Source organism: Salvelinus namaycush, chromosome 23 (genome assembly GCF_016432855.1).
Source record: "Salvelinus namaycush isolate Seneca chromosome 23, SaNama_1.0, whole genome shotgun sequence".
In the NCBI taxonomy this organism is placed as follows: domain Eukaryota; kingdom Metazoa; phylum Chordata; class Actinopteri; order Salmoniformes; family Salmonidae; genus Salvelinus; species Salvelinus namaycush.
In genome coordinates, this window is record NC_052329.1 from 25,512,609 (window position 1) to 25,537,675 (window position 25,067).

Sequence of the window (25,067 nt, forward strand, 5' to 3'; positions counted from 1 at the left end):
TGTGTCTGTTTTTGTTTTTAGTTTTCCATTGTTTTTTGTACCTTTTCCCTTTCATTTTGGTCTGTTTTCCTTTTACTCTGTCTCTGTCTCTCAGGATTCCTGTCATTCCATTGTAGTTCCTGCTAAGTGACAGTAACTCTAACTTATCAGTGTTACTGATAGAGACCGAGACACTTTGAACACTTCTATGTCTGTCTGTGTGTGACATCTCTACTGTCTCCTCTACCACAACATGTCTGCTCATCTCACCCATACACACTTCTGTTCTGAATGTTCTGGGTCAGATCACAGTCTGATTAAGTAAGAGACTTCACCCAACTTCTGCTGTTGTTGGAGAGTTTGTATCCTACAAAATATGGGGAGAGGACAATGTTATCCTGATCAAGAATGTACCCCCTCCCCATATTGACTTTAATCACGGCTAGGCAGAGCTCAGCTGAAACTACCCCCTATCCTTGTCTGTGCATAGAAACTGGTATGTGTTTGGTATGTGAAGGATGCCCCATTGACTGTCATTGCTGAGGACAATTACCCAGCCAACCTGTGCCATGGCCACAGATGAAACACACAGACACAGGTAGACAGATCTCACAGTGGAAAAGATAAACCTCTCTTTTTCTGAGGATGAATACTGTTGACTCTCTTTTACACTTTATTTTCTGTCTGTCCGTCCCTCTCGCCACGTCTGTCTTTATCTCTCTCTGTCTTTATCTCGCTCTGTCTTTATCTCTCTCTGTCTCTCTCTGTCTCTCTCGTGTCTGACATAGTTGTGTAGATGTGATCTGTTGGAGTGTGTCCTCTGTGAGCTGACTGTGTGTGTAGCTCTTGAGGCCACAGGAGAGAAATACCTTAATTGTCTTCTGCAGACAGACTGTTGGGCTGTCTTTACCAAAGACTTAAAAATACATTCCCACCAAACCCTCAACAACCCTCCAGATACCTCCTTTCAAATGGTCATCTTATATTCTCTATTCAGTGGTCAGTTCAACATCTATTTGAGAATGTTAAGGGGAACATTGGTTTGGTTTTGCTGTAAGGTCAACTGCCTTACTACTTATACGCTGTGTTACTGTCAACGTATGACAAGCTGATCAGCTTCTTCTCTCTTTATTTATCTCTCTCTGCCTGTCTGTGTCTCTCTGTCTGTGCCCCTTCCCCAGGTCCAGGACATCTGTTTCAGCCAGGACAGTCGCTGGGTGGTGATCAGCACACTGCGTGGCACCTCCCACGTCTTTCCCATCAACCCCTACGGTGGTGCGCCTTGCACCCGCACTCACATGTCCCCCCGCGTGGTCAACCGCATGTCCCGCTTCCAGAAGAGTGCAGGGCTGGAGGAGATAGAGAATGAACTGAACAGCAAGCAGGCTGGAGGAGGGAGATGCAGCCCCATCCCTGGGCTCTCCAGCAGCCCATCGGGGTCCCCACTACACGGTAAGGATAGAGGACACACACTCGTGCACACAGATGCACAGGCACCAAGCACAGAACTAATCCTCTTACTATTGCGCAGTACATAAAACCCCACAATACGCAGCATGTGTTGTGACATGGCTATAGCTGATATGGTGGTTGTGGCAGCACACAGCTCTTCAGACAGCAGCGGCTCCAGTTCCAGTAAGTGACAACAACCGCTGACTGGCTGTCACCTGAGTAGACCTTGTTCTGCTGGGGACTATGACCCGTCTGTTACAGCCTTGGTCCTGTTGGTCAAATACCCCTAAAGCCGCCTGGCCTGGCTGGCACACACACACACTATACACACTACCACCAACGCGTGGGCACACACACCCACTCATACACAAACAAACACCTGTTGACATATACTCATCAGCAAGTTCACAGAGAAAAATCACAGTTCAGGGTCGAGGCTGTTTGCAGATCTTCTCAGTTTGCCCTCCCTCCCTCCCTCTCACTGTCAGGGCATCAGTCATCCATCTCTCTCCCACTCTCTGCAGCCATGGCGCCCTGACTTCCCCTCTCGCTTCCTCGCCTATTGTTAGCCCCAGACCCCCCCCCCCCCCCCCCCACTACTCAGTTTGTGTGACTTCTCTCCCCCAGGCTCTGTATTAATGACCACTGTCAGATCACTTCCCCAACAATTAAAACAATGTCAGAAGGACGTTCAAGCCAAGCCAGAGTGACGTCAAGCCCAGGGAATGTACTGCCGCCGCGGCTTGTCTCGTTCTGGATCTAGAGAGAAAAAGTGGAGAGAAGGAAATGGAAAGGGAGGGAGGAGAAAGAGGAGTGAAAGAGGGAGAAATAAATTATGAAAGAGAAGGAGAAAAAAACATGGAGGGAGAGTGAAAGAGTTCAGCTTTTGTAGCGGCAGTGAATGGAGGGAGAGGGGAGCAAGAGACTCATAAATCACACTCCATTTTCAAAGGAGGGCATTAGAGCCACCTGTCAACAATTAGTCTCTTCACTGATACGTGTGTGTGTGTGTGTGTGTGTGTGTGTGTGTGTGTGTGTGTGTGTGTGTGCGCGCGTGCGCGCGCGCCCCCCCAGGGATGGCAGACGGCTATATAAATGTTACAGCGTAAAGAAAGACTAAAATACCACTGTCTGAGGCAATAGGTTTTACGTTTTCAGGACTTTGATATTTACAGCGTATCTGTTTCTTTTTATTAGGGAGTCTGTGATAAAGTTAGCCAGGAATCTGGGGGCTGGGTTTTGGAGATGTCATTCTCTACATGGTGTTGGAGATGGTGTGTGAGTTTGTAGGGGGAGAGTCTAAATCTTCAACTACGACACACACACAGTGGCCAGTTTAACATGTAAATCTTGGTGGGACAAACTCCCCCAAATTTTTTTTTACGCATGCCAGCAAAGCCACTACTCAACACTAAACAATACATTAATTGCACTATAACAGTGACAAACGGTCCCCGCAAACTGTTATGGCCTACATAAAGATGTCCCAACAGCAGAGCTTTCTTTTCAGCACCATAGATTGAATCCTTACCACCGCTACACCTGGCTATTAGCGGAGCCTTGTCTGGCAGTGAAGCAGTTCATACAGCCTCAATTACTGCCTTCAAAAAAACATAGCTGATATGGCTGACTTGCTTAAACAAATGTGGTTCCTACTGACAATTTAGATGTACAATTTCGATTAAGACATTAATGAATGAGCTAGGAATGATGTAGTCAATATGACTGTTCAGCACTTTTGAAATGTACAGCCACAGAATTCAGAACATGGGTAGTTCTTACAGTATTCTCCCTGTACACCAAGTCAGAACCGTAGGATAAATAAGGGGGCATATAAGCAGACAATGAAATCTCTTAAAATATTTTATGATTACGTTTCTCTAAAACAGGCTATAGGCTACATGTGCACCGCCAAGTCGGAACATTAGGCTTTAGGAGTGGGAAAGGGACCAAATTATTAGGGTGAAGCACATGGGCTACTAACAGCTTACTACACAACATACACTTAGTATTACTTTCTCAGCTACAGTATTGTCACGAGAATTATGTTCTCAATGTTCATAACCCAATTCAATTAAACTACTCAGTCTGCAACCCAGAATCTGTAAGATACTGGTTGAACGAAACAGACGGAGGCCCAGCTACGATAGTCAGAAAGTTTATTTACAAGAGCGCTAGTTCGTTGTACAAAACCATTCATTTTATGCTAGCTCCTTACGCACATACTTTTGCACACAAACAAAATTCATACGCACATACATTTGCACACAAACAGTAGGTATCCTACGCACATACTGTATCAATACCCAGCCGATAAAGATTAGGGACCGTGAGAAGCACTCCCTGTCCTCCCTCAAATCTCTCAGTGGCCCCTAGCCAAGGTCGGCACCGAATCTTGCTCAGACAGTCTGTGTTTAAGATAATATAGAGACATATTGTACAGATATATTGTTTTCTGACTAAAACTACACACATCATTTATTATAATTTTACTGACTAAGACTACACACATCATTAATAATAATTTGATGATTCTAATGTATTTCATTGATGATTCTAATCAATTACATACAATTATATAGTTTCGGGGTGGAATATTCTAATCATTCATTTAACTTCTTATGGCTGCAGGGGCAGTATTGAGTAGCTTGGATGAAAGGTGCACAGAGGTGCCCAGAGTAAACGGCCTGCTCCTCAGTCATAGTTGCTAATATATGCATATTATTATTATTATTATTAGTATTGGATAGAAAACACTCTGAAGTTTCTAAAACTGTTTGAATTATGTCTGTGAGTATAACAGAACTCATATGGCAGGCAAAACCTGAGAAGAAATCCAACCAGGAAGTGAGAAATCTGAGGTTGGTCGATTTTCAACTCATCGCCTATTGAAAACACTGTAGGATATGGATCTGTTTGCACTTCCTATGGCTTCCACTAGATGTCAACAGTCTGTAGAACGTTGAATGAAGCTTCTACTGTGATGTTGAGCCGGATGGGAGCTGTTTGAGTCAGTGGTCTGTTAGAGAGCCAGGTCCTGGTCACGCGCATTCCACATGATATCGACTTGCGTTCCATTACTTCTATAGACACAAAGGAATTCTCCGGTTGGAACGTTATTGAATATTTATGATAACAACATCCTAAAGATTGATTCTATACTTAGTTAGACAAGTTTATTCGACCTGTAATATAACTTTTTGAAGTTTTCGTCCGACGTTCGCCTGGACCTGCACGAGCGTTTGGATATGTGTATTAAACGTGCTAACAAAAGTAGCTACTTGGACATAAATAATGGACATTACCGAACAAAACGAAAATTTCTTGTGGGAGTCCTGGGAGTGCATTCCGACGAAGATCAGCAAAGTTAAGTGAAGATTTATAATGCTTTTTATGAGTTTTGTTGACTGCACAATTTGGCGGGTAACTGTATGGCTTACTTTTGTGGCTGAACGCTGTTTTCAGATTATTGAATATTGTGCTTTTGCCGTAAAGATTTTTGAAATCTGACACAGCGGTTGCATTAAGAACAAGTGTATCTTTAATTTTATGTAAAACATGTATTTTTCATCAAAGTTTATGATGAGTATTTATGTTATTTGACGTGGCTCTGCAATTTCTCCTGATATTTTGGAGGCATTTCTGAACATGGCGCCAATGTAAACTGAGGTTTTTGGATATAAATATGAACTTAATCGAACAAAACATATATGTATTGTGTAACATGAAGTCCTATGAGTGTCATCTGATGAAGATCATCGAAGGTTAGTGATTAATTGTATCTCTATTTCTGCTTTTTGTGACTCCTGTCTTTGGCTGGAAAAATAGCTGTGTTTTTCTGTGATTTTGCGGTGACCTAACATAATCATTTGTGGTGCTTTCGCTGTAAAGCCTATTTGAAATCGGACACTTTGGTGGGATTAACAACAAGATTACCTTTAAAATGGTATAAGATACATGTGTGTTTGAGGAATTTTAATTATGAGATTTCTGTTGTTTGAATTTGGTGCCCTGCACTTTCACTGGCTGTTGTCATATCATCCCGTTAACGGGATTGCAGCCATAAGAAGTTTTAAACATATCAATTCCATCAACAAGTATACATATCTCCCTGGCAAAATCCATAATTTTTGCAGCAGCATACAATACATTTTTGGACCTTGTTGTGCTGTTCTTACTTGAACAGGAAGGTGGCGTGGCAGTCCTTCGTGGGCAAATTTTATTATCAAACTTTGTCATCAAAGTCTGGCATTCTCTGGATTTATGGTGCTTTCAAGACAACTGTGAACTCTGAAAAAAAACAAGGTTGAATCATGACATCAGTGATCTTCAGGTCGGAGTTCTAGAAAGAGGCCTGAGTTCCCGACTTGGAATTACGAGTTGGATGACCGTTCAAAACTTATTTTCAGCAGTCCGAGCTCGTTTTTTTAATGTTCCCAGTTGTCTTGAACTCATTGAAGTCTGAGATTTCCGAGTTCCAGTTGTTTTGAACGCGGCAGAAGTCATGCTTGATTGACAGCATGGCCAATGTAGTCAATCATTTCTGGCCCATGGTGTTGAATGTTTATCCTTTTAAGCTTGGAAAAGAGTCCCTTAAACCCAGATTTGGAACACACACCCACTCCACTGAATAGCAGTCTGGTGATTGCTTTGTAGTGCTTGCAGTTAGCCACTGATTCCTTCCGATTTCCAACTTGTTGTGTCATGTTTATATCCAATGGCCGATGAGCACCGATACGTTATCTGTAATTTCTCTTCATATGACAAGGATTGAAAAGGATTTGCCAGTAGATTGTCGACTTGATTCATGATGACTGCTTTCTAGCTAAGATTTTGAAAGTACGATGTTGACATGATCAGTCCAATCAAGGCTACGGTAGATATAACGTGATTTGACGTCACTTTATCTAAGGCCAATGACCTTGAGCCTTCTTGGATGGGCATTTCTAATGTAACTCTATGGCAGCACCCAAGGGGCTTGAATTTGAGCTCTCACCGTATATTTTGCGGTGACGTAGTGTCCTCATGAGTGACAAAATACTCAGCCAATCACGAGGCAACTAGAGAACATTACCAACCGCTACGCTCCGTGTTTTCCTCAGGCTGCCCCACCACCACAGAAAGCACTGAGCGAGGCTGAAACACCATCATTTTGGAGCTGCCTTACTCAAGAAAGCAAAAAAGAGACCATGTTTGTATGTGGCTTTATTAACTCAAAGATTTTTTTACATTGTTTTCAAACTAATATGTGACATGTAATAATGCCAAAATAACATGCCAAACAGGCAACAATTTTTTTTGTTTTGTTATTTTGCCAAACAGGTTGGGCTTAAAACAGGTGGTTTTCAGCCCAAACTGCCCTGAGTGACCGGCCGCCACTGGACCCACACACTCCCTGATGTGTCATGTTGGTTCAGTTAATGTTTCTTATAGGCAGGCAACCCAATTATGATCTTTTTTTCACTAATTGGTCTTTTGACCAATCAGATCACCTCTGAAAAATATCTGATGTGAAAAGATCTGATGTGATTGGTCAAAAGACCAACTAGTGGAAAAAAGATCAGAATTGGACTGCCTGTGTACACACAGCCATAGAGGAGAAAAATTGTGTGTCCAGTATGACATTGTTCAACACGTCTTCTTTCGGTAAATTGTTGACAGGTTTCTCACCCTGAGAACTGACTATTCTCTAGATCAGGGATCATCAACTAGATTCAGCCACGGAACAATTCTTTCTTGAGCGGATGGTCAGGGGGCCAGAAAATATATTTTTATTTTCTTTAGACTCCAAATTGACCGCAAGAAGCCTAAACAGATAATATTTGACTAAAACATAATCATTTCAAACCTTGATTACATGTGGGTACATTGTCTTGTGTAGGGTGCTGTCTTTCGGATGGGACATTAAAGTGGGTGTCCTGACACTCTGTGGTCATTCAAAATTCCATGCCTCTTATTGTAAGAGTAGGGGTGTTCACCCCGGTGTCCTGGCTAAATTCCCAACCTGGCCACATTACGTCATGGCCGCCTAATCATCCCCCTCATTCCTAATTGGCATATATGACTCCTCACCTCTCCACCTGATAGCTGATGGGTGATGAGAGTTGTCACAAAAAAAGGTTGCCGCGCATCACTGAGATGGGTGGATCTCATTGATAGTGGATGAGGTGAGTTTCCCCCTACTATGTAAAGAGCTTTGAGTACCTCAGTTGGTAGAAAAGTGCTATATAAATCCATTCCATTATTATCAATTATTATTCATTTATTATTATTTGTATACGATCACATATGTCTCTCTATTATAAGTGGAATACTTCGGAACAGATTTCCAAAATGTGAATCACTTAGAGCTGATTTCCTGGTGTGTTTACAGTCTTTTATGCCCAACAATAACAATTCAACAAGCAAGCAAAATATATTTATTTTTTTGCTCAGAAAACATGGGGGGACAAATAAAACCACCCAGGGGCCAAATTCGACCCACCAGTTGGGGAACTCTGCTCTAGGTGTTAATGTAGCCGGTACTATTCTTGTTCTGAGAAATGAATTCCATGCGAGAAATTGCCAAGAAACTGAAGATCTCATAAAACGCTGTTGAACAGCGCAAACTGGCTCTAACCAGAATAGAAAGAGGAGTGGGAGGCCCCGGTGCACAACTGAGCAAGAGGACAAATACATTAGTTTGAGAAACAGACGCCTCACAAGTCCTCAACTGGCAGCTTCATGAAATAGTACCCGCAAAACACCAGTCTCAACGTCAACAGTGAAGAGGCGACTCCGGGATGCTTGCCTTCTAGGCAGAGTTGCAAAGAAAAACCCATGTCAGACTGGCCAATAAAAAGAAAAGATTAAGATGGGCAAAAGAACACAAACACTGGACAGAGGAACTCTGCCTAGAAGGCCAGCATCCCGAAGTCGCCTCTTCACTGTTGAGACTGGTGTTTTGCTGGTACTATTTAATGAAGCTGCCAGTTGAGGACTTGTGAGTCGTCTGTTTCTCAATCTAGACACACTAATGTACTTGTCCTCTTGCTCAGTTGTGCACTGGGGCCGCTCACTCCTCTTTCTATTCTGGTTAGAGCCAGTTTGCACTGTTCTGTGAAGGGAGTAGTATACAGTCTTGGCCTAAAGTTTTGAGAATGACACAAATATAAATTTTCACAAAGTCTGCTGCCTCAGTTTGTATGATGGCAATTTGCATATACTCCAGAATGTTATGAAGAGTGATCAGATGAATTACAATTAATTGCACTGTCCCTCTTTGCCATGCAAAGGAACTGAATCCCCCAAAAACATTTCCACTGCATTTCAGCCCTGCCACAAAAGAACCAGCTGACATCATGTCAGTGAATGTCTCGTTACCACAGGTGTGGGTGTTGACGAGGACAAGGCTGGAGATCACTCTGTCATGCTGATTGAGTTCGAATAACAGACTCGAAGCTTCAAAAGGAGGGCGGTGCTTGGAATCATTGTTCTTCCTCTGTCAACCATGGTTACTTGCAAGGAAACACGTGCCGTCGTCATTGCTTTGCACAAAAGGGCTTCACAGGCAAGGATATTGCTGCCAGAAAGATTGCACCTAAATCAACAATTTATCGGATCATCAAGAACTTCAAGGAGAGTGGTTCAATTGTTGTGAAGAAGGCTTCAGGGCGCCCAAGAAAGTCCAGCAAGCGCCAGGACCGTCTCCTAAAGTTGATTCAGCTGCGGGATCGGGCACCACCAGTACAGAGCTTTCTCAGGAATGGCAGCAGGCAGGTGTGAGTGCATCTGCACGCACAGTGAGGCGAAGACTTTTGGAGGATGGCCTGGTGTCAAGAAGGGCAGCAAAGAAGCCACTTCTCTCCAGAAATTCTGACAAACTCCAAGCATTGATTATGCAACAATGGACTGCCATCAGTCAGGATGTGGCCCAGAAGTTAATTGACAGCATGCCAGGGCGGATTGCAGAGGTCTTGAAAAAGAAGTGTCAACACTGCAAATATTGACTCTTTGCATCAACTTCATGTAATTGTCAATAAAAGCCTTTGACACTTATGGAATGCTTGTAATTATACTTCAGTATTCCATAGTAACATCTGACAAAAATATCTAAAGACACTGAAGCAGCAAACTTTGAAAATTTATATTTGTGTCATTCTCAACTTTTGGCCACGACTTTACAGTGTTGAACAATATCTTAATTTCCTTGGCAATTTCTCGCATGGAATAGCCTTCATTTCTCAGAACAAGAATAGACTGACGAGTTTCAGAAGAATGTTCTTAGTTTCTGGCCATTTTGAGCCTTTAATCGTACCCACAAATGCTGATGCTCCAGATACTCAAGTAGTCTAAAGAAGGCCAGTTTTATTGCTTCTTTAACCAGAACAACAGTTTTCAGCTGTGCTAACATAATTGCAAAAGGGTTTTCTAATGATCAATTAGCCTTTTAAAATGATAAACTTGGATTAGGTAACACAACGTGCCATTGGAACACAGGAGTGATGGTTGCTAATAATGGGCCTGTGTACGCCTATGTAGATACTCCATTAAAAGTCTGTTTCGAGCTACAATAGTCATTTACAACATCAACAATGTCTACACTGTATTTCTGATCATTTTTATGTTATTTTAAATGGACAAAAAATTAGCTTTTCTTTCAAAATCCAAGGACATTTCTAAGTGACCCCAAACTTTTGAACGGTGGTGTTGGTTTTTATAAATTGTTGCTAATTTATTAAAAAAGTATAAATATACAGTACCAGTCAAATGTTTGGACACACCTACTCATTCAAGAGTTTTTCTCTATTTTACTATTTTCTACGTAGTAGAATAATAGTGAAGACATCAAAACTATGAAATAACACATATGGAATCATGTAGTAACCAAAAAAGTGTTAAATCAAAATATATTTTAGATTCTTCAAAGTAGCCACCCTCTGCCTTGATGACAGCTTTGCACGCTTTTGGCATTCTCTCAACCAGCTTCACCTGGAATGCTTTTCCAGAAGTCTTGAACGAGTTCCCACATATATGCTGAGCACTTGTTGGCTGCTTTTCCTTCACTCTGTGGTCCAACTCATCCCAAACCATCTCAATTGGTTTGAGGTCAAGTGATTGTGGAGGCCAGATCGTCTGATGCAGCACTCCATCACTCTCCATCTTGGTCAAATAGCCCGTACACAGCCTGGAGGTGTGTTTTGGGTCATTGTTCTGTTGAAAAACAAATGATAGTCCCACTAAGTGCAAACCCAGATGGGATGGCGTATTGCTGCAGAATGCTGTGGTAGCCATACTGATTAAGTGTGTCTTGAATTTTAAATAAATCACAGACAGTGTCACCAGCAAAGCACCTTCACACCTCATCCTCCATGCTTCACAGTGGGAACCACACATGTGGAGATCATAATTTTACTTCACTGCGTCTCAAAAAGACATGGCGGTTGGAACCAAAAATCTTACATTTGGACTCATCAGACCAAAGGATATATTTCCACCGATCTAATGTCCATTGCTCGTGTTTCTTGGCCCAAGCAAGTTTCTTCTTCTTATTGGTGTCCTTTAGTGGTGGTTTCTTTGCAGAAATTCGACCATAAAGGCCTGATTCACGCAGTCTTCTCTGAACAGTTGATGTTGAGATGTTTCTGTTAGTTGATCTCTGTGATGCATTTATTTGGGCTGCAATTTCTGAGGCTAGTATGAACTTATCCTCTGCAGTAGAGGTAACTCTGGGTCTTCCTTTCCTGTGGCGGTCCTCATGAGAGCCAGTTACATCATAGAGCTTGATGGTTTTTGTGACTGCACTTGAAGAAACTTTCAAAGTTCTTGAAATGTTCCGTGTTGACTGACCTTCATGTCTTAAAGTAATGATGGACTGTCGTTTCTCTTTGCTTATTTGAGCTGTTCTTGCCATAATATGGACTTGGTCTTTTACCAAATAGGGCTATCTTCTGTATACCACCCCTACCTTGTCACAACACAACTGATTGTCTGAAACACATTAAGAAGGAAAGAAATTCCACAAATTAACTTTTAACAAGGCACACCTGTTCATTGAAATGCATTCCAGGTGACATCCTCATGAAGCTGGTTGAGAGAATGCCAAGAGTGTGCAAAGCTGTGTTATTTAATAGTTTTGATGTCATCACTTTTATTCTACAATGTAGAAATATAGAAAAACCCTGGAATGAGTAGGTGTGTCCAAACTTTTGACTGGTACTGTATATTTATATATTTTTCATAAATTAGCAACAATTTATAAAAGTCTTTTTGCTTTGCCATTGAGTTATTGTGTATAGATTTATGTATTTAATTTTTATTCCATTTTAGAATAAGGCTGTAACGTAACAAAATGTGGAAAAAGTCAAGGAGTCTGAATACTTTCCGAATGCACTGTATATCAAAGTGTTCCGATAAGCTTGCTTTATTAGTAGTGGCTTGTCTTTTTAATATTGAGGAATATCTCACTTTCCCCGGTCAGGAGTAACAGCATGAATTGGTGCTTGTGGCAGAAATAATGCAGTGCGAAATGGTTTCACCGTCATCTGGAAGACTGTGTCCGCTTTACTCAGCAGAGGGAGGGAGAGCAGAGGGACGTTGAATCAGGTGAGAGGCATCCTCACCGCAGCTCCCTCCCTCCCCTCAGACTGACCATCAGATACAGGCCATCAGTCTAGTAAAAAAGAAAAGCTAATTATTTTTGCTCACTCAGCTGTGTCTCACAAGTAATACAATCAAGTATCTAATACCAGTGTGATCATACCAACATTTAAATGGTCTGAGAAGAACAACATTGGCAGGGCAATTCAAGCATAGCCAATATGCAGTGATATAATGTATTGGGCTTATAGCCTACTGCACAAACCTTATTGCTACATAACTGATTTTAATTGGTTAATGTTGCATAGACTTACATTTTTTAAGTCATGTTTAAAAAAAAAAATAAAAAAAAGTAATAATAATAATCTGAGTGGTAGATCTTGGCTTACATTTTGACTCAAAGTGATCTTAACTGTTTTTACATCAGTCTGAAGTTTGTTGCATGAGTTTCAGAATGAATTGTCAGCATCCTGTTGTGTTGCTTTGAAGTGCTGATCTCGTGTCATTTTAGTCTGTTTCTGAGTGATGAGGCTAGATGATTTCTCCTGTTTGCGCGGCCCCCCAAAAAAACCTCCCCCTAAAAGTTGATCACTATTTGCTTTGTTTATCTTCTGTCTGTTTTGAGAACAGGTTGTTTCTCGGGCTTGAATCTGGGATGATGAATCAGTCAGAAAAGCCACAACAGCTGCCCTCTGATTGTCCCCTCTGACGACACATTGATTTTGGGGAAGGAACTAAGAAAAGTTCACATCCTTCAGAGCTGCCAGGCCGCTTTAAAAATAGAAATCTACAGTTGGGCTTTTTTCCGCCTCTCTCTGTTTAAATATGGAGTCGTGCTAGTTATTCTCCTCAAGTCCTGTTTTAACCCCTTGACCTATGATCTTCACCCATGCATCCTCAAAGGAATGGCTAACCTGATGTCTCTAATTATTTTATTTAATTGAGCCAGTGTATTCAATTTAGAGCCCTGCACGGGCAGGAGCGCTACCCAGGGCGCTACCCAGGCCCGATTTGGTTCTGCCAAATTTAAGGCCCTGCCCTGCCCTGTCCGAAACCCAAAACTCAAGGAACATTTTATTATTTTATGTCAAATAATCTCTCCTGTATTTGATGAGGTTGAAGAACTTCTGACAACATGTTATGATCTTAGTAAGATATGACTGTACTGCGCTTCAGAGCATGAACAAAAGGCTCAGCTTCAGAATGTTAGTGATCAATTGTAATGATACCTGAGCCCTACCCGGGCCCAACCCCGTGTATCATTTTGGGGCTCGTCGGGTAGTAGAGCTCTGATTCTATTGACCCAATGTCCCTAATAATGTCCATGTAACAATATGAATGACTATTTGACAATCTTTTTTAACTTCTATTCACAAGTCAATCATATAGCTTAGCTTTTGATCTAGTTTCTAAAGTAGATTACACAAACCGAACTTGGATGAGTGCTCTGTTGGTCAACTGCTTAGACATCATAGATACACTGTACATATTTGATTGTTGATATGGAAGTGGATGTTTCATGTACTTTAAACCAATGTGTTTGTTTTAAACTGTCTTATGTATGGTTTTATCAGACTAATTGTCTGTGGTAGTTGAGTCTGGCTGATTTGGGGTCAGTGTTTGACTATAGACAAGACTGGGCTGGCTCTGCTGTGCTGTGCTTCTGTCACTGTCCGACAGAGTTCAGTCCAAACACTCCTGTGATTGAAAGAGAAAAGTTATGCTGTACTGACTCTACTGCTATTCCATTCAACAGGAGCAAAATGCAGAAAGAAAAGAGAAAATAGAGGTCAGTGAAGTCTGGTCCGCCGTGTGTCCACTCGCATCTGTGTGTGTGTGTATGTGTTTTTTTGCATGAGCCCGTATGTGTTTTCAGCTGGGGTCAAACAATGACACATCAACAGATGAGTGTTAGTCTGTTAGTGAGGGTGCTGATTTCTCCTGGTGGCCTGAAATAGAGTGCTTGGTGGTTCATTGTGGATCCAACAGTCATCCAGCCATCTGGTTTCTGGCCCACGTTCAGAGGCTGCAGCAAAGGGCAAAACAAGGTGCAAAGGGAAACTGTTAATTCACTGTTGATAAAGGGATACTTCCTCTGTGCCATTACAAGCCAACACAGAGCTTGTTTTGGTTTTCAGGGTTCTTTAATCCTTCACACCGCCCTTTTCTGTCAGTCATCGTCCTCCGGCCAAAACACAGTCAGCGTGTAACGGACGCCGGTCGTACGATGATGGCATTTGCTGTATGTCCCAAATGACACCCTTTTCACTTTATAGTGCACTACTTTTGACCAGAGCTCTATGGGCCCTGGTCAAATGTAGTGCACTATAAAGGAAATATCGTGCCATTTTGGATGCAGGCATTACCTCGGAGTGGTTGATAACTAACTAACTAACGTTAAGCTAGCGAGGCGTGACACGTTTACGACTTGACCCTCTGACCCAGGGCTTGTCTGTGAAGTTCTATAATTAGAGCTTTTTAAACGCTCACTTTGAAGTGCAGAACACACTGATTTTGTCACCCTTCGTAAAACATGAGGTTTGATGTTGTTTGCTTGCTGTGTGCTCCACAGTGGCCTACTGTAGATGACCTCTGTAACACACACACACACACACACACACACACACACACACACACACACACACACACACACACACACACACACACAGGAAAGCAGGCGCACACACTGGAAATGAGTATCAATCACCTCAGCATAGTAACGTTGTATAGTGAAAGATGAAGGAAGATGTGGTTTACAGCGTATGTGATGGTCATACAGTTGCTTCTACACATTTTTCTTTTTCTCTTGTTCCTAATGACAGATGAATCTGTCCCTTACTGAAAAGCGAAGGCAGTGTAGTTAGTCTTCACCTACATTTTCAACCTCTCCCTGACCGTCTGTAATACCTACATGTTTCAAGCAGACCACCATAGTCCCTGTGCCCATGAACACCAAATCAACCTGTCTAAATGGCTTTCGCCCTGTACCACTCACATCTATAGCCATGAAATGCATTGAAGGCTGGCCATGCCTCACTTCGCCATCATCCCAGACACCCTGGACCCACTCTATTCACACCTATGTGAGAATGCTGTTCATTGACTACAACTCAGTGTTCAACACCATAGTCCCCTCCAAGCTCATCACTAAGCTAAGGTTCCTGGGACTGAACACCTCCCTCTGCACCTGGATCCTGGACTTCCTGACGGGCCGCCCCACAGGCGGTGAGGGTAGCCAATAACACATCTGCCACTCTGAGCCTCAACACTGGGGCCCCTCAGGGGTGCGTGCTCAGTCCCCTCCTGGAATCCCTGTTTACCCACAACTGCGTGGCCGCGCACGACTCAAACACTATCATTCAATTTGCCGACAACGATGAGACAGTCTGTAGGGAGGAGATAAGGGACCTGGCAGTGTGGTGCCAGGACAACAACCTCCTTAACCTTCAGTAAGACAAAGGAGCTGATCGTCAACTACAGGAAACTAAGAGCTGAGCACGCCCCCATTCACATTGATGGGGCTGTAGTGGAGCAGGTCGAGAGCTTCAAGTTCCTTGGTGCACACATCACTAAGGATCTATCATGGTCCAAACACACCAACACAGTCGTGAAGAGGGCACAACAACACCTCTTCCCCCTCAGGAGGCTAAAAAAGATCCTCAAATGTCTACAGTTGCACCATTGAGAGCATCTTAACTGGCTGCATCACCGCTTGGTATGGCAACTGCTTGGCATCGGACCACAAAGTGCTACAGAGTAATGCGTACAGCCCAGTACATCACTGGGGCCGAGCTCTCTGCCATCTAGGACCTCTATACCAGGCGGTGTCAGGAAGGCCTTAAAAATGTTCAGATTCCAGCCACCCAATCTCTGCTACCGCACGGCAAGCGGTACCAATGCACCAAGTCTGGAACCAACAAGACCCTGAACTGCTTTTACCCACAAGCCATAATACTTCTAAACAATAGCTAATCAAATGGCTACCCGGACAACCTGCGTTGACCCTTTCTTGCACTAACTCTCTTGCACTGACTCTATGCACACACACAGGACTCTACCCACACACTCACATATACTAACACACACACACACACACACACCCTACATACACCCACACATAACATGCACATACATGCAAACTGACCACACATTCAAACACTTTTACACTCACCAAATACACTGCTGCTACTGTCTTATCTATCCTGTTGCCTAGTCAATTTACCCCTACCGAAAGTGCCTTGAAAGTATTCAGACCCCTTGACTTTTTCCACGTTTTGTTACTTTACAGCCTTATTCTAAAATGGATTAAAGCAATCTACACACAATACCCCATAATGACAAAGCGGAAACAGGTTTTTATTTTATTTTTGCAAATGTATATACATTTTTTTTAAACGATGCCTTATTTACATAAATATTCAGACACTTTGCTATGAGTCTCGAAATTGAGCTCAGGTGCATCCTGTTTCCATTGATCATCCTTGAGATGTTTCTACAACTTGATTGGAGTCCACCTGGGGTAAATTCAATTGATTGGCAATGATTTGGAAAGTCACACACCTGTCTATATAAGGTCCCACAGTTGACAGTGCATGTCAGAGCAAAAACATAACCATGAGGTCGAAGGAATTGTCCGTAGAGCTCCAAGACAGGATTGTGTCGAGGCACAGATCTGGGGAAGTGTACCAAAAAATATCTGCAGCATTGAAGGTCCCCAAGAACACAGTGGCCTCCATCATTCTTAAATGGAAGAAGTTTGGAACCACCAAGACTCTTCCTAGAGCTGGCCGCCCGGCCAAACTGAGCAATCAGGGGAGAAGGGCCTTGATCAGGGAGGTGTCCAAGAACCTGATGGTCACTTTGACAGAGCTCTAGAGTTTCTCTGTGTAGATGGGAGAACCTTCCAGAAGAACAACCATCTCTGCAGCATTCCACCAATCATGCCTTTGTGGTAGAGTGGCCAGACGGAAGCCATTCCTCAGTAAAAGGCTCATAATAGCACACTTGGTGTTTGCCAAAAGACCGTCTCTCAGACCATGAGAAACAAGATTCTCTGGTCTGATGAAATCAAGATTGAACTCTTTGGCCTAGCGTCACGTCTGGAGGAAACCTGGCACCATCCCTACGGTGAAGAATGATGGTGGCAGCATCATGCTGTGGGGATGTTTTTTAGCGCCAGGGACTGGGAGACTATTCAGGATCAAGGCAAAGATGAACGGAGCAATGAACAGAGATCCTTGATGAAAACCTGCTCCAGAGTGCTCAGACTGTGGCTATGGTTCCCCTTCCAACAAGACAACTAACCTAAGCACACAGCCAAGACAACTAAGGAGTGGCTTCGGGACAAGTCCCTGAATGTCCTTGAGTGGCCCAGAGCTTGGACTTGAACTTGATCGAACATCTCTGAAGGGACCTGAAAATAGCTCTGCAGCAATGCTCCCCATCCAACCTGAAAGAGCTTGAGAAGATCTGCAGAGAAGAATGGGAGAAACTCCCCAAATACCGGTGTGCCAAGCTTGTAGCGTCATACCCAAGACGACTCAATGCTGTAATCGCTGCCAAAAGTGCTTCAATAATGTACTGAGTAAAGGGTCTGAATACTTTTGTAAATGTTATTTCAGTTTTTTAATTTAATAAATTTGCAAAAACGTCTAAAAACCTATTTTTACTTTGTCATGGCACCAAAGGAGATGGCTGCCATTTTACGATCCGTAACCAATTGTTCTATTGTGTATGTTTTTTCACGTTATTTGTAACTTATTTTGTACATAATGTTTCTGCCACTGTCTGTTATGACCGAAAAGAGCTTCTAGATATCAGGACAGCGATTACTCACCCCATACTGGAAGAATACTTTTTCTTCAACGAGTCAGAGGGGAAGGATTTACTTCAGACACCCAACAAGGCCCTCGTCCCGGTCACGCGCAGAAAGAGACGGGGTTATCGTGCCTTGTAAGGATCCGTCGCAGAGAGGGTAATCTACCATTACCATCGGTTCTATTAGCCAAAATACAATCAATAACATACAGCTGGTGGGTTTTAAGCTTTTTCTGCAGGATAGAACAGCGGCCTCTGGTAAGACAAGGGGTGGCGGTCTATGTATATTTGTAAACATCTGGTGCACGAAATCTAAGGAAGTCTCAAGGTTTTGCTCACCTGATGTAGAGTATCATAATGATAAGCTGTAGACCACACTATTTACCAAGAGTTTTCATCTGTATTTTTCGTAGCTGTCTATATACCACCACAAACCGATGCTGGCATTAAGACCCCACTCAATGAGCTGTATACGGCCATAAACAGGTCAACATTCACAAGGCCGCAGTGCCAGGTAGATTACCAGGACGTGTACTCCGAGCAAGCGCTGACCAACTGGCAAGTGTCTTCACTGACATTTTCAACCTGTCCCTGTCGGAGTCTGTAATACCAACATGTTTCAAGCGGACCACCATAGTCCCTGTGCCCAAGAACACTCAGGTAACCTGCCTAAATGACTACAGATCCGTAGCACTCACGTCTGTAGCCATGAAGTGCTTTGAAATGCTGGTCATGGCTCACATCAACACCATTATTCCAGAAACCCAAGACCCAACAGATCCACAGATGATGCAATCTCTATTGCACTCCACACTGCCCTTTCCCATCTGGACAAAAGGAACACCTATGTGAGAATGCTATTCACTGACTATAGCTCCGCGGTCAACACCATAGTGCACTCAAAGCTCATCACTAAGCTAAGGACCCTGGAACTAAACACCTCCCTCTGCAACTGGATCCTGGACTTCCTGACGGGCCGCCCCCAGGTGGTAGGGGTAGGTAACAACACATCTGCCACACTGATTCTCAACATTGAGGCCCCTCAGAGGTGCGTGCTCAGTCCCCTCCTGTACTCCCTGTTTACTCATGACTGTGTGGCCAGGCACGACTCCAACACCGTCATCAAGTTTGCCGATGACACAACAGAGGTAGGCCTGATCACCGACAACAATGAAACAGCCTATAGGGAGGAGGTCAGAGGCCTGGCCTTGTGGTGCCGGGACAACATCCGCTCCCTCAACGTGAACAAGACAAAGGAGATGATTGTGAACTATAGGAAAAAGGACCGAGCACGCTCCCATTCTCATCGACGGGGCTGCAGTGGAGCAGGTTAAGAGCTTCAAGTTCCTTGGTGTCCACATCACCAACAAACTATAATGGTCCAAACACACTAAGGCAGTCATGAATAGGGCACGAGAAAGCCTATTCCCCCTCTACTACCGGGCACGGCAAGCGGTACCGGAGCGCCACATCTAGGTCCAAAAGGCTTCTTAACAGCTTCTACCCCCAAGCCATAAGACTCCTGAACAGCTAATGAAAGGGCTACCCAGACCCCTCTTTTACGCTGCTGCTACTCTGTTTATTATCTATGCATAGTGACTTTAACTCCACCTACATGTACATATTACCGCGACTAACCGGTGCCCCCGCACATTGACACTGTACCGGTGCCCCCTGTATATAACCTCGCTATTGTTATTTTACTGCTGCTGTATAATTATTTGTTACTTTTATTTTACATTTTTTACTTATCTATTTTTTACACTTATTTTCTTAAAGCATTGTTGGTTAAGGGCTTGTAAGTAAGCAAACTTGTACTCCGTCTGTAGCCATGTTATTTTATACTCCTTATATACAGACAGTATAGCCATGTTATTTTATACTCCTTATATACAGACAGTATAGCCATGTTATTTTATACTCCTTATATACAGACAGTATAGCCATGTTATTTTTACTCGTTATTTTAATTTGTTATTCACTGTGTGTTCCTTGTGTCACTATTTATATATATTTTTTAATGTATCTTATATTTAACTCTGCATTGTTGGAAATGGACCCGTAAGTAAGCATTTCACAGTTAGTCATCAACTGTTGTCTACAAAGCATATTACAAATAACATTTGATTTGATATCTTACCGGTTTGTAATCATAACTGAAAAGTCTTCCCTTTTAAGTTATTGTATCATGTAATGTTCCTATTATATATGTATTTAACATTGAATGGAAAAACTTCTGACTTCCAGGCTGCATCACATCCGGCCGTGATTGGAGTCCCATAAGGTGGCGCACGATTGGCTTAGCGTTGTCCGGGTTTGGCCGGGGTAGGCCGTCATTGTAAATTAGAATTTGTTCTTAACTGACTTGCCTAGTTTAATAAATAAAGGTTAAATTAGAAAACAAAAAACAAACTTGCAGTACATATTCCATGGGCTCTCTCAGCGTGTAGTACCGGTGTCATCCTCTGTATGGTGCTGTGTTCTCAGAGTTACTCTAGGCAGAAAGCTGGCCTGGCTCTGTAGTGCCAGTCAGTCCCTATTCCACTCCACTGAGAGAGCGAGGAGAAGACGTGTAAAGCTTGACTGGCGCAGCATAGTTTTGCCTTGATAGGAATCTAGCCCAACAGAATCAGAAAGGGCTGGGACGGCTCTGTAATTCCTCCTGCCTTCCTTTTTATGAATGGTCACTTCCTTTCCACTGAAAAACATTCCCCTCTTGAGTTCCACTTTAAATTCACAGTATGTAGGGTAGTTTGGTAATTGTGTTTTGGGTTTAACCCAAACTGAATGTTTTGTAACACCAGCCTAGCGAAAATGTATTTTTTCTCACATTTTTCCCTGTGTAAATATTTGACTTATTGTAGTATTGTTAAAAGAGTAGAAATCCGTAATGAATGCATTATTTTGCTTTAGTCCAATTTAGTCTCAGATGTAATACACTGGGTGAAACTGAAGAGGCCCTAAAGGAAGATTTATGTTTTGTTGCCATAAATGTACATATGTCCCCTAGACCCCTAGGTTGTCTGAATATGTTCACAGTAGGTGTTCTTTTATGATTCTGGTGTCTCACTGGGACCAAAATGTATGTTCCTGAAATTAAAACGGGGAGCTTTGAAAATATGAGTAAAATGTTTTTGTTTCTCAAATTATCACACTTATTATCACACTGGGTTAAGAAATATCACAGTTGGAGAGAAACCATTTCCTCTGAAAATTACAAATCCCAAAATACTCATGAAACATTTAACCACAATTTACATTCATCTACAATTTAGGATGTGCAAGTGGAAATTCTCTCTCCCCAAAAAATAAAATAAATAAAAGTGTGAAGTACGGTATAAGCTTGTACATATAGTTTTAGTATTATTTTGAATGTGTGTCTGGGTTGTGTATGTGGCATTCAGGCCAGGCCAGGGCTGTACTGTAGTTGTGTGTTTTTCCTCCTCGTGGTTCGAGGCCCAGTCGGCTGCTGACTTCTGCTTGAGTCAATAACGGTGATCTCAGAGTAAAACCACACAGCAATCGAACAAGACATTTACTCAAATTTGTGCTCTCTGTATTTTATGGATCCAAAAATACACAAGTTGAAGGAATATGTATCTGTGTCAGTGGTTGGTTGACTCCACTGTGGGGACTCATTTTTATGTAACTCCTAATAGCTCAGTCTCTGTCCACTATACCCATTATCATTGGGATTTCACTGCCACTCATAGTTATTGGATTTTCTAAATGACAATGTTAAAATAAAGGAACTCAGTTTCACTGTTCTACATGGGTTGAGAGAATTCTTGTGACTTCAACCGGTAGTGCTCCACATAGGCCACTCTGTGTTTCTCAATAGAACAGCTTTTACAACGTGTTACCTTGTCTCGTTACACTGGGTTACTTCATAGAAAGACAGGCCTCCATTATAGTTACCAAGGCCCCAGTGTGTTTCTCACTCCCTCTATTGTAGCCTGAGTGGGAGTTGCTCTAGCTAACTGTTGGTTGAACCTCTGTTGTGATGATGTGGAACTGTAGCCAACTGTCTTTAACTCTGACTGGCTTTGGTGTGGCTTAGTATCGGGAAGCCCCTGTATTCTGCTGTGTGTTGTCCTCCTCTGGTAAACCCGTCTGATGTCTCTGTATAGGGCAGCGAAGGCTCAGGGTTCGGCTGACACGCGTAGCCCTCCATAGTTTAACCATGGTGAGGAAATTAATTAGTGACTTTTCTCATGACCTGAGTCAGAGCGCCAACAGAGCGCCAACAGAGCGCCAACAGAGCGCCAACAGAGCGCCAACAGAGCGCCAACAGAGCGCCAACAGAGCGCCAAGCAGCCTTGCTACTGTACCGCCAGTTACACTGGAACACAGGCCACTAAGGCAACAATAATATGTCACCCTTATACATTTAGAGCTTGAATGAAAAGTGAACAAATTAAGTTATGTGTCATTATATAGGATGTATTTGTTTTATGAGAAGGATATAGATGGTGGTTTCTGTAGCCTATTGTCATAAACATAGATACAGTATTTGTTTAAAATTGCTGTCTATTTTTATTGTGCATATGCAATTATATTGTAATAAAATAAGTTATTTGTCTTATGTGTTTTGGAAAAGTGTAAATTGTTAATATATTTTAATGTGTTTAACTGCATTGTCTGTTTGGGATTTTTAAAATGGGATTTTTAAAATGTCATTCTCTTGATTTAGAGACTGCTGAATTGTGCCAGTTAAATCTAGATGAAAGTGCTCTTGAGGTTGCTACCAGTTATTTAAATGTAACCACCATTGTTATTGGACGATAATCATAAAGTTACTATGCTCCATTTCGATCGACGATATTTTTAAGACTGGAATGATTTACCAAATACATTTGTAAATAGTTACAAAAATACCAGTCTTTACTTTGGGCTGTGTTTGGAAGCTGAACAGGGAACTGTGGGCCTCTAAAGATGTTGATTAATTAGCTAGCTGTAGAACATGTGGTTGAACAGTGGTAACTTTGATTAAAGGAAGCATGGTCTTGCCAGTCGTGTGTAAGACATTGTGGGCTGATTAGGAAGGGAATAGTTAGGGTTTTTTACATTAGAAACTTAGTTACCTGAACAACCAGTACATTTGCACTTACATCAAAATATCACCATATAAAGATTGTTGATGGTACATACTGCTTATTGAGGCACTCATGCACCCTTCCTCATCCCTCTCTCTCTGTCTCTCTCGCTGTCTCTGGTCTTGACTGTTTCCTCTCCTGCTGGCTGAGGGGTCATGTGGGAGCATCTGCCAGGCCAACCGGTCCTGTTTCGTTCCTCTCCTCTCCATCTGGGGGGTGGGGGGAGGGGTGTGTGTGTACCACCGCTCTGTTTACAATCACACACACTGACACGCACACACCATTTAGTACTAGCTTTTTCAGTTCCCCTGTTAGCAGTGCTGCAGGATGCCGTTGGTAGTTAAGTGACTTCTGAGCTGTACGTATGTTTGAGAGTTTTTTTCTGATGCTGAGCTGTGCTGAGCTGTGTAGACCTGGCTGCTTACCTCTGAACTACATGGACATGATCACATTATTGCCTGCCTGGTCCTGCTGATCACAGACATGCTGTGGAGGGCCCATTGATCAGCCTTGTAGATAGGCATTCACATCCAGACCCTCTACCATGGCTCTATTGTTCTCTCCATCTCTCCTTCCATCACTCTCTCATATAGCTTTCTCTCTTGCGTTATCTCTAACTCTCTAAAAAATACTCCTCCTTTCTGTCACCATATCAACCATCTGAGGCATTGTAAATACTGACGTGCTGACATGTACTGCTGTAAACTAATATATCTGATTGCGGTGTGTGTGTTTGGTTGTTGGGGCTAGTGAACTAGGTTGTCCGTTTGTATGCTCTTTGACACATCAATAAAGTGGGCCTACATGTGGGAAATGTCTCTTAAGGTTTGCATTTGGACACATGAGAAATTTCAGTAAAGTTTGCTACCAACTATATTTTTTATAAACAGTCCCCTGAGTGTCCCAAATGACGTCTCCGAAAACAAACCCCCATCATAAGTCGTTTGGGGAAAAGCCATTTTCACACAGGCTGGCTTGACCTCCCCTCAGCTAAACAGCAGCCTTAATATAGCAGGCAGGCGGGGAAACTGAGGAGAAGAGAGTGGTGATGGGAGATGCCTTGGCCCTGCTCCAGCACGCCATCTTTACCTGCGACTCAGTCCGATGGCTTTTCCACACATGTCTTGTGATACCTTGGAAAAAGAGTAAATCTTGTGATGTTTTTTTTCTTTGCAGCATATAAGGGTTCTTTTAATTTGTTTTCACTTTGTCCACTGGGATCCCCTTTTTGTCCGGCACTTTCTATCTCTCTCACTCTCTCACTCACAAACAAAATTATATATATATATATAAGGACTTTAGTGGCATTGGAAACATATGTTAACATTGCCAAAGCAAGTGAAGCTTCAAATGTAATATGTGTAAATAGTTAAAGTACAAAAATACACACGTGGGTTGTATTTACAATGGTGTTTGTTCTTCACTGGTTGCCCTCACTGGTTGCCTGTGGCAACAGGTCACAACTCTTGGTGCTGTGATGGCACACTGTGGTATTTCACCCAATAGAAATGGGAGTTTCTCAAAATTGGGTTTGTTTTCGAATTCTTTGTGGATCTGTGTAATCTGAGGGAAATACGTGTCTCTAATGTGATTATACATTTTGCAGGAGGTTAGGAAGTGCAGCTCAGTTTCCCTCTCATTTTGTGGGCAGTGTGCACAAAGCCTGTCTTCTCTTGAGAGCCAGGTCTGCCTATGGCAGCCTGTCTCAATAGCAAGGCTATGCTGACTGAGTCTGTACATAGTCAAAGCTTTCCTTAAGTTTGGGTCAGTCACAGTGGTCATGTATTCTGCCACTGTGTACTCTCTGTTTAATGTAGCATTCTAGCTTGCTAAGTTTTTTTCTAAATTCTTTCCAATGTGTCAAGTAATTATATTTTTGTTTTCTCATGATTTGGTTGGGTCTAATTGTGTTGCTGTCCTGGGACTGTGGGGTCTGTTTGGGGTTGTGAACAGAGCCCCAGGACCAGCTTGCTTAGGGGACTCTCCAGGTTCATCTCTGTAGGTGATGGCTTTGTTATGGAAGATTTGGGAATCGCTTCCTTGTAGGCAGTTGTAGAATCTAATAGCTCTTTTCTGGATTTTGAAAATTAGCTGGTGTCTGCCTAATTCTGCTCTGCATGCATTATTTGATGTTTTACGTTGTAC

General features: G+C 42.6%; 1 protein-coding gene across 1 annotated transcript in view; it reads left to right on the top strand.

The window, feature by feature from the left end:
- Positions 1–25,067, top strand: part of LOC120018570 (breast carcinoma-amplified sequence 3-like) — a 163,821-nt gene that overhangs the window by 65,345 nt on the left and 73,409 nt on the right. The window contains exons 15-16 of the mRNA XM_038961784.1: positions 1,161–1,431; positions 13,766–13,798. Of these exons, the coding sequence (XP_038817712.1) occupies positions 1,161–1,431; positions 13,766–13,798 (304 nt within the window). The remainder of the gene's footprint in view (positions 1–1,160; positions 1,432–13,765; positions 13,799–25,067) is intronic.